The sequence below is a fragment of the Antrostomus carolinensis genome, unplaced genomic scaffold, assembly GCF_000700745.2.
Source record: "Antrostomus carolinensis isolate BGI_N321 unplaced genomic scaffold, ASM70074v2 scaffold48396, whole genome shotgun sequence".
In the NCBI taxonomy this organism is placed as follows: domain Eukaryota; kingdom Metazoa; phylum Chordata; class Aves; order Caprimulgiformes; family Caprimulgidae; genus Antrostomus; species Antrostomus carolinensis.
In genome coordinates this window covers 5,324-17,643 of record NW_010324871.1, presented here as the reverse complement: position 1 = coordinate 17,643, position 12,320 = coordinate 5,324, and the positions used below count along the sequence as shown (strand labels likewise).

General features: G+C 38.6%; 1 protein-coding gene across 1 annotated transcript; it reads left to right on the top strand.

The window, feature by feature from the left end:
- The first annotated feature begins 1,454 nt into the window (after positions 1 to 1,454).
- On the top strand, positions 1,455 to 12,034 carry ETS2 (ETS proto-oncogene 2, transcription factor). The gene is made up of 9 exons (XM_010171049.1): positions 1,455 to 1,529; positions 4,578 to 4,698; positions 6,596 to 6,715; positions 7,152 to 7,352; positions 8,138 to 8,221; positions 9,056 to 9,298; positions 9,458 to 9,721; positions 10,517 to 10,635; positions 11,598 to 12,034. Exons 1-9 carry the CDS (start codon positions 1,458 to 1,460, stop codon positions 11,811 to 11,813), a joined length of 1,440 nt encoding a protein of 479 aa, XP_010169351.1. The 5' UTR covers positions 1,455 to 1,457; the 3' UTR covers positions 11,814 to 12,034.
- The last annotated feature ends 286 nt before the right edge of the window (positions 12,035 to 12,320 follow it).

The window sequence follows — 12,320 nt, the reverse complement described above, 5'->3', positions numbered from 1 at the left end:
CATTCAGTAGATTGCACTTTTGGGTAACATTAATGAAGTGTAAGTTGTCTATTCTCTTCATATTCAGCTGATCTATTTTATTTCAATTAGAAACCCTATGCATATAACAACAATGAAGTTGAAATGGGCCTTTCAGTTTAAGGACTCTTGTAAGTGATAGACTATGTAAGAGGATGAAAGAGTTCCTTGTGTTCGCTGTTGGATGATTTTATTTTTCTCTTTACTTGTATGGATGGCTTTTGAATGTGTTGCAGTTCTAACAGGTTGAATTTATTTTGTTAAGCTCCTAATTTGCCATCTTTTTAAGAGTTTAAGATTGTATTTTGTTTTCTCCTTGTGTTAACACGGCTAACGAGAACTTGCTTGCAATAAGTGGCCACAGTTTCCTGGAAATATTAATAGTGTCCTGTGTGACTGTTGATACACAAATGCAGATTTTCAGACAGTTTCTATGGAGCAAGATAATTTAGCCTAATGCTGATAAAAAGGAGAAGGAAAATTGTTGAGAGACAGCTTGCTTCAGTGTAGTCTGATAAGGTATCGTTCACCGACACCTCAATTACAGCATCATAGTAAGCCTGAACAATGGCCATAAAACTGGCTTTATTCCTTATGTTTGATCTCTCTCATAGGTCAGTAAAAGGATATGAATCTTATCACTCTTTTCAAGTTGTACAGGCCTGGTAATACAGGCAACATGATATAGCTTTGACTTCAGTAGCATGAATTTATGGTGGTCCCATTATCAGTTCTTTTAAAAGGGTGTTTTACTGTATAAACCCATTTCAATGTAAACATAGACCCTCTAAAGCTTTATAAATATGCTAATGCCATGTTTACAAAATGCACAGGATAGCATGGTTTGGAGATGCTTTGCCTAGAAAAGGAAGCAGGTTGCTAATACTGGGTATTGGCTTCAGTCATTATTCACAGAAGGGTGAAAGGGGTGAATGTTAGTACGTGAAGGTGTACTATGGTCGGCCCTCTGTCCCTTCTCTTCCTTCCTTTGAAAGCCAAAGTCCAAAGTTAATCATGGCATGTGAGCAGGAATATAGTAAGGAAAAACAACACCTGATTGAATGTTTAAGATAATGGAAAGTTGGAAAATATCTCAAAGCGACAGATACTTGGTAGACAAAGGACTTCTGTAGGTTTTTCGTGAGGATCTAAAAGCCCTCATGTTGGTTATCGGGAGCTAATCATCCTCCTTTGATCATACCCTAAAACTTTAACTCCAGTGTTGCCTGTGAAATGTTTTCCAGTTAAAAAAAACTGCTTAAGCAAGATGGGGATTGTGCCCTGTGCAGTTGGGATGTGAGCAATGAGAAGGAAAGCTTTCCCTGTATTTCTCTTAGAGAGCTGTTCTGTAGTCTGTACTGAAGCAGTGAGATACATCTGTTAACATGCTTGCTTCCTCGGTAGCAACATTTTTTCATGTGACCCCTCTCATTTTTCAGATGAGTGATTTTGGGATCAGGAACATGGATCAAGTAGCTCCTGTCTCTACCATGTACAGAGGAATGCTCAAGGTGAGTACTCTTGAGCTGTAACCTTCTAAACCCAACTGGGGCACCTCCCAGCTAATGCATTTATTTTGTTCTTATTAGTGCTAGCACAGGGATTGTATAACCATGCCAAGGTGAACAGATATTCATGTTTTAATTGCTTGTTTGTAACCTCTACTCTTCTAAAGTATTCCTACTGAGTTCAGTAAAGATATGAAAAGGGGAACTGAAATAGGAAGATGTAAATCTTGCACCCCCAATCCTCTTTCCCAAGAAGGCTCCCTCCCTCCATCCCCCAAATCTTAAGAATTCAAGAATAACCGGTAGCCAAGAACTGAGCTCAAATCATTTGAGTTGGTGGAACTCTTGCCTAAATAAAGGTTACAGGATAGGCAGTAGGGGTGGTCTTTACATCTTTAACTTGAGGGCTGTTCTGATATGACTGGTTAGGTCTGATTCATTCAAGAGCCTAGTGTGGGGGGGGAAATAGGTTATTCACTTACTACATGCAACTAGGTGAAATGGAAGTCCAATACATTATAAGAAACCAAAGGTAGTTATTAAATATATTTTATCTTTAGATAGATTGTGTCTGTTACCTTGTTTTGAGAGGAACTTTCGAATGAAGGACAAATGAGAAGCAGACTATAAAGACTCAGTCTTTAAGGGCTTCCCACCTCATTCATGCAAATTGCTTTTTAATCCCGGTATCATTTTTTTTTTTTTTTTTTTTTTTTTTACACAGCATTGATTAATGTAAACCAAATAAAGGTTAGGAAGACACTTTCTACTCTCATTAACTTTGAGGAATGTTTGTGTTTTAAAGAATCAGTTAGTGTGGCAGTGGTACGCTAACTTCTCTGATGTTTTATTTGCCTTCTTAGCCTTCTCTCCTGCCCACAACAACAGCAAAATCCACAAGAGGTGCCCCAGTTTAATAGCTGTGCGCTCTTTAACACAGTGGTTGTGCTAGGCAGTTATTCAGTAGTCATATAATTAAGTCAAAATTGAAACCTGTATTCTACTATTTTTGTAGCTGTTCACATTTCTTTTTATTTTGTTCTGTAATAATTACTCTTACATATGTTGAAAAGCCAAATAAAGTGTTGCATAACTGATAGGGCAGGCAGAATTTATTCTACATAGAGATTTTTTTCCCCTTTTACTACTATCAAATCAAGAACCTGCTTAAACATTAATTTTCTCCTTTTTGAAATATGAAACTAGCACAGTATAGATTTTACTCATTCACATGCCACAGCATTTTTTCCAGTGACTCAGGATAAGGGTCAGCTATTTACACAAAACGCAGGAGTTTCCAGATTGTGTTGAAAGAACTTGCCCTTTCTTTTAGGTACTAGCGATGAGTCAGTGCTTTTATCTTGTAATGTATAAAGAATCTTTTACTAGCAGATTTGGCAATTGTTATTAACTTGTTTAATTTGGATGTGAGCTTTTCCATGGGTTCGCTTTGACTCTTTCTTCTAGTTGTGGTGGGTACCTGAACAAACCATATGCAATTTGTCTCTGTTCGGTGCTCAGTGGAGATTTCTGAACTCAGTTAACCCCTAGAGGCATGATACTGTTTATTTTACCAGCTTTTTCTTCTGTGGAATGTATGATTTCATAATGGATGTACTAGGATGCATTGCAGTTTATTATAAATTACAACTAAAAAAATATGATTCCTAGTTTCTGACTAGGGTTAATGTAATTTGGGGAGATTGGGGAAGGGGATGATGCACAGCATAAAAAAGGCACCTGGTACAAAAGAGACTCCAAGCCACTTTGTGATGACATAAAAATGGGATAGGGAATGTGAGGAGATGTTAGGTTATTTGCTATTCCAGAAACATAATTCGGGTTGCTTTTGCATTGCACATTAATATTGCCCTGAAAAATATTTGCCTTGTCCTCAGCTAAATCCTCTACCTTGGCATAAGCTGACAGACGAGTGGATGCCTAAAACAAATAAGCATTTGCCAGTTGCCTTTGTCTCCATCTCCCTGAACTGCAGGAGCTGCCGTGAGCACGCTGCAGCTCTCCAGAACAATGCTCTATCCTCAGGTGCCTTTAAAAATCTCAGTGGCAACTTTTATCCATCCATGCCTCTGGATGTTACAGATACTGATTCCTTGTGACTAACAGACAAGTTGCAGAAGTTGTTTTTAAAGTTATTTCCTCCTATGTTAACACTCCCTCTACGCCCCCGAAGACTAACGTGGCTTGAGGGAATCTGTTGATAGTACTCTGTATTTCTAGCATATACATTGATGGAAGTCAAATTCAAAAGAAGTTAGGTTTTCAAAATATAACAATATTTATTGAATGTTGCCAGTATATCTGTAGAATCCACTTTTATCTGGAGCATTTTCTGTTACTCCTGTTTATCCCTTTTTGTATAATGAAACTGGCAGTGTTTCACTGAGTATCTGAGCACTTGAAAGACTGCAAAATGTAGTGGCTGGCAAATCCAGTAACCCAGAAATATAAAGGTTGCAGCAAAGGAGTAATGTCTTTCCACAAGTCCTGTAAAGCTGGCTGTATAGCTTCAAGTGATGTAGCTCAGATTTTTCCTTTGGAGGGAGAGAAGCTGCATAAGTCTACTGTAGGTCTTGCACTCGCAGCTGTTTTTCCATAGTTTACTGGTCTTGCCTCTGCCATCAAATACTCATCAAATGGATAGTCTTTTTAAAGGGTTAAGGAAATAAAGATTCCTTTGAAATGTACCTGGAAATAAATAAATTTATCTATACACACGCATGCATTCTCTATTGTTAAAAATCTCAATTACAGGAAAACTAAGAATATCCTTACTTGGCTTTACTGTAACCTACAGAACATGCAACCCAGCTAGCACTGTGGTCTGAATGTTAGTTGTTTTGTATTCATGTACAAGAAGCTATGTTGTTATTGTTTTCATACTTTGGGGGCACAAGATAGCTCATTCAAGATAGTGGCTCTGCATGATCTCCAAATCTAGGAAACCTAACCTGCTGCTTCCTAGCAATGAAGTTGAGAGTGCTCTAACAAAATGCTCACATTGTTTTTATTTATTCTGCTGCTTTACAGCGTCAGCCAGCATTTGACACCTTTGATAGCTCAAACTCTCTCTTTGCTGGATATTTTTTCTCACTAAATGAAGACCAAACGCTTCAAGAAGTGCCAACAGGATTTGATTCTACTTCTTATGGTAACTCCTCACTCTCTTACTTAATTCAGTCAAAAAGAAATACAAGTGCAACATGGATTTCTCTAAAAAGTAGTGTTTTAGTACACAGACTGTTAGTCCATACTTGGTTTTATCCATGTGAGTTGCTCTGCTGATAGTTGCTGTTCTCTGTACTGAAAAGGAATAGGAACTGGGATTCAGTAGCCTAATAAACTGACAATCCATGGAAGAAGACTTAGTAGGTATTAAAGCAGAGCTAAGATAATTTATTTTTTAGTTTAAAAAAAATAATCTATTATGTGTATTTAAACTTACATTTTAATTATGGCTGAGATGTTGCAGGTATTCTGCAAGGTCTCTTCCTGACCCTCTGGTGTTAAATCCCAGAACACAAAATCTTTGTTCCCTTTCACTTCCCCACTGCCCCACCAGGGTTTGTTTTACTCTTTACCTTAAAAAACAAGGGGTTTGGGAGGTTTTTTTGTGTACATAGGACAGTACTTTAATTAAAGTCCTCTATAAATCCCTGCCTAAAATCCCTGACAAAACAGGGAGTTTTGTCTGAAATATCATTATTTTACCTGATTCTGCCTTTATTTCCCCTTAGGGAAGGGGAAACAAAGCCTCAAACCTCCGAAAACCACCAGTCCTTTGTTCCAATATTATTCTAATCAGTCACCTGCTCTGGCCAGGAAAGCAAGTTCTAGCAGATATTGAGGATGGGCGTGGTAAAAACAGAAGTTAAGCTCAGGCTGGTGATGAGCTCCACTTGCTGGGTCAAGTGGAGTCTGTAGATAGTCCAGGAAAATGGGAAGAGCTGTACCGCTTCATGAACTGACTTGAAGTTTGCCAAGTTCACCCCCCTTTATATATATATGTATATATATACACACCTTGCCACTGTGATATGCTTCTAACACAGCAGTGCTCCTTCAAATGCAACCTGTGTGCAAGTTCTTTGAGCCTCTCAAATGTTCAGGGATGCAGTAGCATGTTGGTTAAGTTTTCCTCAAATTACCTCTGGTTTAATGACACCAATCACAAGGAAAAAATATCAGTAAAAGGTTTCTTAATGTGAAATATCTAGGCAGTGTGGTTGGCTTTCTTCAACTTGGCAGTTCTTCTTTCAGAATAAAATGAGACATCTTCTGGTGAAAATTGCCCAATGAGAAAAGCTGAGTGACAGCCAAATTTAAAAATTAGTTAAGCAGATTAGTAATTTATACTGGCATAGGATGAAGTTGATTTTGTTGTGTTATTTGGGCACTGAGTACTAGCGTGTTACCAGTCACACTTGTTTGTTTCAGACTGTAAAATAATCTATCACACCATGTACTTGGGTGATTGAGATGCATGGGAAGGTCTGAAATACAGCCCACTGGAAAGCAGTGTTAAATAGTACAAGCTGGTTCTTCACAACCCTACTATCAGTTACTTAGCCCTCAAACTAAATGAAGACTGTCTGGAGTTATAAGGAAGTCTGAGGTCAAACTATTGGTGACAAAATAGGAATAGGCAGTCTCATATTTCCTTTTTTAAAAAAAAAAAAAAAAACAAACAAACCCCAAAACATCATATTAAAATTTCCCTGCAACAAAGGCAGTTTATGTAACTACTAAGAGTAAATGAGGCTTTATATCCTGGAAAGCTGCAAAGCTTCAATTTAGCATGATGCAATTTTATCAAACCAGTAGCACAGATTTTAGTGTTGATATATTAAGTCAAAGACTTAATCGCTCAAGTACAAGACTTAGTATATCAGAAAATGCATCTCAACTGTTAGTTTCTGCTTTTAAAATACTTGGTTTCTGTCATCCCTTTCTTATTTTTCAAATAGCGAAGCAAAAACCTGTGGTTCCTTTCACTGGCCTAAAAGTTAATGTATCTTCTTCCCCTCCACCCCTTTTCTTTCTTGTAGAGTCAAACAACTGTGAATTGCCTCTGTTAACCCCGTGCAGTAAGGCTGTGATGAGTCAGGCCTTGAAAGATACTTTCAGTGGTTTCACAAAGGAACAGTGTCGGCTGGGTATCCCAAATAGTAAGTGTTTTCTATTTATAAGCTCTTTTTTTTTTAATGCTAAGGAGGAGGCTGAATAGCGGCTCTTTCAAAAGAGAAAGAGTGATGTCAGTAGGAAATACAAGAATGAATCCTATGTGAATCTGGCACAGCTTGACTTGGAAAGATGAGGCTTGCTGGTGTTAAAAATGGGTGCATGGAGAGCTCATGCTTTGGCAGTGTGAGAGAGAATCAAGTAAGCTGAGGACATCTCTGATTATAAGTGAATACAGAAGGAAAATAGAGGACTGGTTTTTGTTGTCTTTCTCTAAATTCAAGAATAAATTCATTCTGAATTCATTCATAACTAAGTAACTTGGGTTAACCCATTTTTTTTTCATTCCCTGCCTTCTAATGAAGATTATTTTACCAAGGTCAGGAGTTAATGGCCAAACACTGGATACTTTCTGTCTTGCAGATCCCTGGCTGTGGACTGAACAGCAAGTTTGCCAGTGGCTTTCATGGGCTACCAATGAGTTTAGCTTGGCAAATGTGAACTTCCATCAGTTTCTGATGAGTGGCCAAGACTTGTGCAACCTGGGCAAGGAGCGTTTCCTGGAACTGGCACCAGACTATGTGGGTGATATTCTGTGGGAACACCTGGAACAGATGATAAAAGGTAGTTACAGAGACAGAAAGAGCTTTTGTTTTAAGGCTTCTTCCAACAGAAACAAAAATGGGACTCTTTCAACACTTGTTTCATTATGAAGGGCTTTTATTAGATATGAAAACTCAAAATGAACTTTAAAACTTGGTTAATAAAAGCATTATCAGAACTATTAATACATCCTTTGTACATAAAGCACAGATGCAGATATCTGCAGAAATCATTCTGTGTTCAGGCTGAATACTTACTGCAGTCAGCTTTTAGTTGGAATAATCATTGAAAGAAATGAGATTAGGATAAGGCTACTGTAATACCCTATTTAAAAAAAAATACTAAGAGTTGGATAAGATTTGTTTGCTTCTTATCACAATTTTTTGGTTTTGTTCCTTTAATGTAGTGTTTTCAGGTAATTCGGTGAATGAATGTAGTCAAAGACACCTAGAGGTATCTTAAGTGAACACTGATGGTGTTGCTAAAACCCTGTGAGTTCCATTAGGTTTGGAACATAACATTCTGTAGTTGCACACGTTAAAGACTTGGACCTTAAAACACACTGCAGTTATTGTTGTTTCTAAGTTTTATGTTAAAATTAGATTGATATGATGGTTTTCAAGCCTTTTGGAAGTTGGTTGGGGGTTTTGGTGTGTCTTTTATTAAAAAAGAGAGTGTATTGAAGTGCTTTAGTAAAATTAATGTGAATGATCACTCCAAAACACTCAAGAGACTTAGAAACATTTCATGGCATACTAGTCAGATCTTTAAGACAAAATTTTCTTCTTTTTTCCTCCTCTCCCCAGACAGCCAAGAGAAAACGCAGGATCAGTACGTGGAGAACTCTCATCTCACCTCAGTTCCTCACTGGGTCAATAATAATTCCTTAAGTAAGTATTTTAAGAAATTTGACATTTTACATGTCTTGCATTTATTCTAATCATGTCATGGATCCCAAGATCGGTTTTTTGAGGGTTTGTTTTTGTTTGTTTTTTGTTTTTTGATTTTTGTTTTTTTTTTAAAAAAAGCGCCAGAAGAGTTACTGTGCTTGAGGAGAACACTTGACTTCAATTACTACAGTCTTCTTTCCTAGTATTGTTTAATTGTCATCTAATTCATATAGGAAATGTTTTGAAGGGCAAAGGCTTTGAGAAAATAAAATTTCCTCTTGTTATGGCAAAGCCTACAGCTGTGGAGCAGCAAACCAGGTAAAAAACTAGCATCATTGGGGAGCAGCAGGAGTTATATTCAGGCCTTTTTGAAGACTGTGGAAGCATAATAGAGTTTTTGAAAGTGTATAGGACTCAGTGCTAGCTTTCTTAGATTGTTTGATTGGTGTTTGTGTTTCATTCCACCACAGTCAATCTCCAGCTCAACCTTATTACCTCACTTAATGATGAGGGCCTTACTCAAAACCACTTAAGCTTTTCCAGCTTTTTCTGTAGCCTTGTAGCTTCCTTGAGGAGCAAATAATAAACATATTTGTGGTTGACAAGTTATAGAGGGAGATCTACAGCATCTAATTTGGAGCCCATTAGATGGGGATCTCCACACTGACTTCAGTAGCCTTTCCAATAGGTCTGTAGCATCTCTCTCTCTTTCTTAGATTTTCATAGGAAAATTATTTCTTGATGGCACAACTCTAGTGAGGTGCCAGAGGTGTGTATTAGTCTAAGGGACTGCAGAGAAAAACATCTAATTTATTCTTTTATTTCTTTCTTCAGCTGTTAATGCAGATCAAAACTCCTATGGTATGCCAATGCCTGGATACCCTAAAGCCCTCAGTTATCCCAAACCCAATCTCCTGACTGACCTCTGTCAGACTTCTACAGGACCAAATCTCCTCAATCCAGAACAAGAGTTTTCATTGTTCCCTAAAACCCAAGCAGATGCTGTTGGTGTGAACTACTGTGCTGTAAACCAAGATTTCCCAAGAAGCAGTCTGAACTTGCTGATAGATAACTCTGGTGAGTCATTACCCGCATGATAACCATGGGTCCAAGGCTGTGTTCTGTATGTCTTTTCCTCCTTTGCGTAATTTATATTTATAACCTAGATTGAGTAGGAGAAAAAAAACCTGCCAACACTTCTCTCTCTCCTTTTTTTTTTTTTTTTGGCTTATGAAGGTAAGCTTAGAGAACATGAATCTAGTGACAGTGGCGCAGAAAGTTACGAAAGCTCAGATTCGATGCTACAGTCCTGGAACAGCCAGTCGTCGTTAGTGGATTTGCAGCGTGTGCCATCCTATGAGAGTTTTGAAGATGACTGTAGCCAGTCCTTGTGTCTGAGCAAACCTACAATGTCTTTCAAAGACTATATTCAAGAAAGAAGTGATCCTGTAGAGCAAGGGAAACCAGTTATACCAGCGGCAATTCTAGCTGGCTTTACTGGTAAGTAGTGAAGCAAAATGGTCACTCCTCTTTTTATGTAACATCAATATTCTCTATAAATGTGTCCTGTGGTGATGAAGTGGTCAGAGGCCACTACTCATGAAGAGTTACAATTTTGAACGTTACTAAAGAAATCTCACAGGACTATCCATCTAAAGCGAGAACGGGCAGGTACATCAGAACACATAAAAATCAAATGTGCTTTTTTATCTGTTTGAAAAGGAGGGAAACTTGGACAAAAGTCTCCACACTTAGGAGTTTCTGCAGGTGTTGGCTTGCCTGTAAAGACCTCCTTCCTGTAGTCTGTTTTTCCTCTAGAACATTTGCCAAGCCGGGGACTGCAGGACAGGCTTGAAATGCAGCTGATGGGAGGTGGGAGTGACGGGTAAGGAGTCAATATAAAAGGGAAAGACATAGCTCGTGTCAAATCCTGTGTTTCCATGAAAAAGCTGGCTTGTTTTAATTCTAACATGTTTATGAGCAACTTGTGTTACAGAGAAAAATCTTAAGTTTCTTTCTGATATTAAAAAAAAAAATGAAGTAACTACAAGACTTGAGTCTCCTTCTCTGGAGACATTCAAGACCTGCCTGGATGCCTTCCGGTGTAATCTGTTTTAGGTGTTCCTGCTCCGGCAGGGGGATTGGACTAGATGATCTTTTGACGTCCCTTCCAATCCCTAATATTCTGTGATTCTGTGACTTATCCTGTGATACAAGAATGGTCACATACATTGGTTGTGGTAAGAGCTTGCAGAAGTATTAATTGTGGTTTCTGCCCACTCCCTCTCTTAACAGGCAGTGGACCTATACAGCTATGGCAATTCCTTCTGGAGTTACTGACTGACAAGTCCTGTCAGTCATTCATTAGTTGGACTGGAGATGGATGGGAATTTAAACTTGCTGACCCAGACGAGGTATGTGGCTAATTGTGATGAACAAAAAGATTTAGGATCTGATCTGCCATCTGTGGGCCTAGTCTTGAATATAAAGCATTTACAAGATCATACAGTTACTGAAATCTCTTGATCTGCAAATGCTTTACTATGCAGTCAGGATTGCTGTGGAATGTTTCCCCTCCTTCTCCTCCCACCCATGGCTATCAGCATTTGCTTGTGGTTAGGAGAACACGTTGTATAGCTTAAAACTTAAACGTAGTATACAAAGTTAGTTCTCTTGACAATGTAATACTGTAATTAGCTTACTAAATGTAGTTGAGTCAACAATGCCTTTGATTGCATGAAGGCATGGGGAAAATATAGTCCACATATCACTGTTCTTTTAGATACACAGCAAATATAGTGGTGCTGCTTTTAAAATATTTTGTTGACTTAAAGCTTTAGTCATTAAAAATAAATAGAATGCGTTTTCATTTTCTGATACCATTATTAGTAGGAAAGTTATTGTATGAAGTGACTGTAAAGTCCACCGAAGCCTTTATTAAAAAAAGAAAAAGGGAGAGGAGCAGAAATCATTAACTCCAAGGAACTTTAAATTCAACTTCCATTTAAAGAGCTGTCCCGTACTGCTCAATAGCAAATTACTGCTTAAATGGTCTCTTCTTGAGAGAGGAGACTATATTTGCCATAACAGTTATCTCCTTAAACACATTTTGGCCCATTCACTACAAATAGGTATCTTTTTCACTGGTATTTGCTATCAGCCACCTTCTCCTGAAGATGCTGCTGCTAATTGTTGTAGAACAGGTTCAGCTGAGGGGTCAGTCACCAACTCTTCTCTTACCTGAGTCTGGGACATCCAAAGCAAATAAAATGCTGTGGCTGGGAAAGGGTTTTAATAACTGCATTTATCAGCTACTGACTAGAAGAACATGACTTCAATAAACCCTCCACATTTTGCTTTCTTTTTGGACTGACAGGTGGCACGGAGGTGGGGAAGGAGGAAAAACAAGCCAAAAATGAACTATGAGAAGCTCAGCCGAGGCCTACGCTACTATTATGACAAGAACATCATCCACAAGACTTCAGGGAAACGCTACGTGTATCGCTTTGTGTGTGACCTGCAGAACTTGCTGGGGTACACAGCAGAGGAGCTGCACGCGATGCTGGGGGTGCAGCCCGACACAGAGGACTGAGCCCGAGGATGCGATGCTGCAGGGGTGAAGATCATGTGTTGGGACTGTGTCTGGGAACCGTCTACAGTCAGTTCTGGCTGTTCAGATGGGTGCAAATGTTGGGAAATAAGGACCTTAACCGATTTTGTAACCAGAAGAGCTGGAAGGAAGTGGCCTTATTTCATCAGTGGCTTCGAGTGTTGCCATGTCAGGCACTTGAGCAGCGTGGAAGTCAGCACAGACCCTAGCTCTGTTGTGAAGACATGGAAATGCTCTCGGGTTAAGCATTTCGACTACCTGTACTGCCGTATAAAGCGTTTTGGCTACTTACACTGCCGTATAATCATGGGTTGGCTTTAAAACCAAAGGTTGGATGAGGAACCAGTGATGCAGCAGAATTATTGCTTAGATATTTTGAAATACCATCGTCCTTGCTTACATCTTTTATCATGCAATTTATTTAAAAAAAAACCCAAACAAAATAATTTATTTTAAATGACCAGTAAGGAGAATCCATACTAGTTTTGT

What these genes read in the sequence shown, in the direction of transcription:
- ETS2 (XM_010171049.1), top strand. Translation starts at nt 1,458, where the DNA reads ATGAGTGATTTTGGGATCAGGAACATGGATCAAGTAGCTCCTGTCTCT. An exon ending in CCTGGAACAGATGATAAAAG is followed by an intron (nt 7,353 to 8,137) that starts GTAGTTACAGAG and finishes TCCTCTCCCCAG; the next exon opens with ACAGCCAAGAGAAAACGCAG. An exon ending in AACTTGCTGACCCAGACGAG is followed by an intron (nt 10,636 to 11,597) that starts GTATGTGGCTAA and finishes TTGGACTGACAG; the next exon opens with GTGGCACGGAGGTGGGGAAG.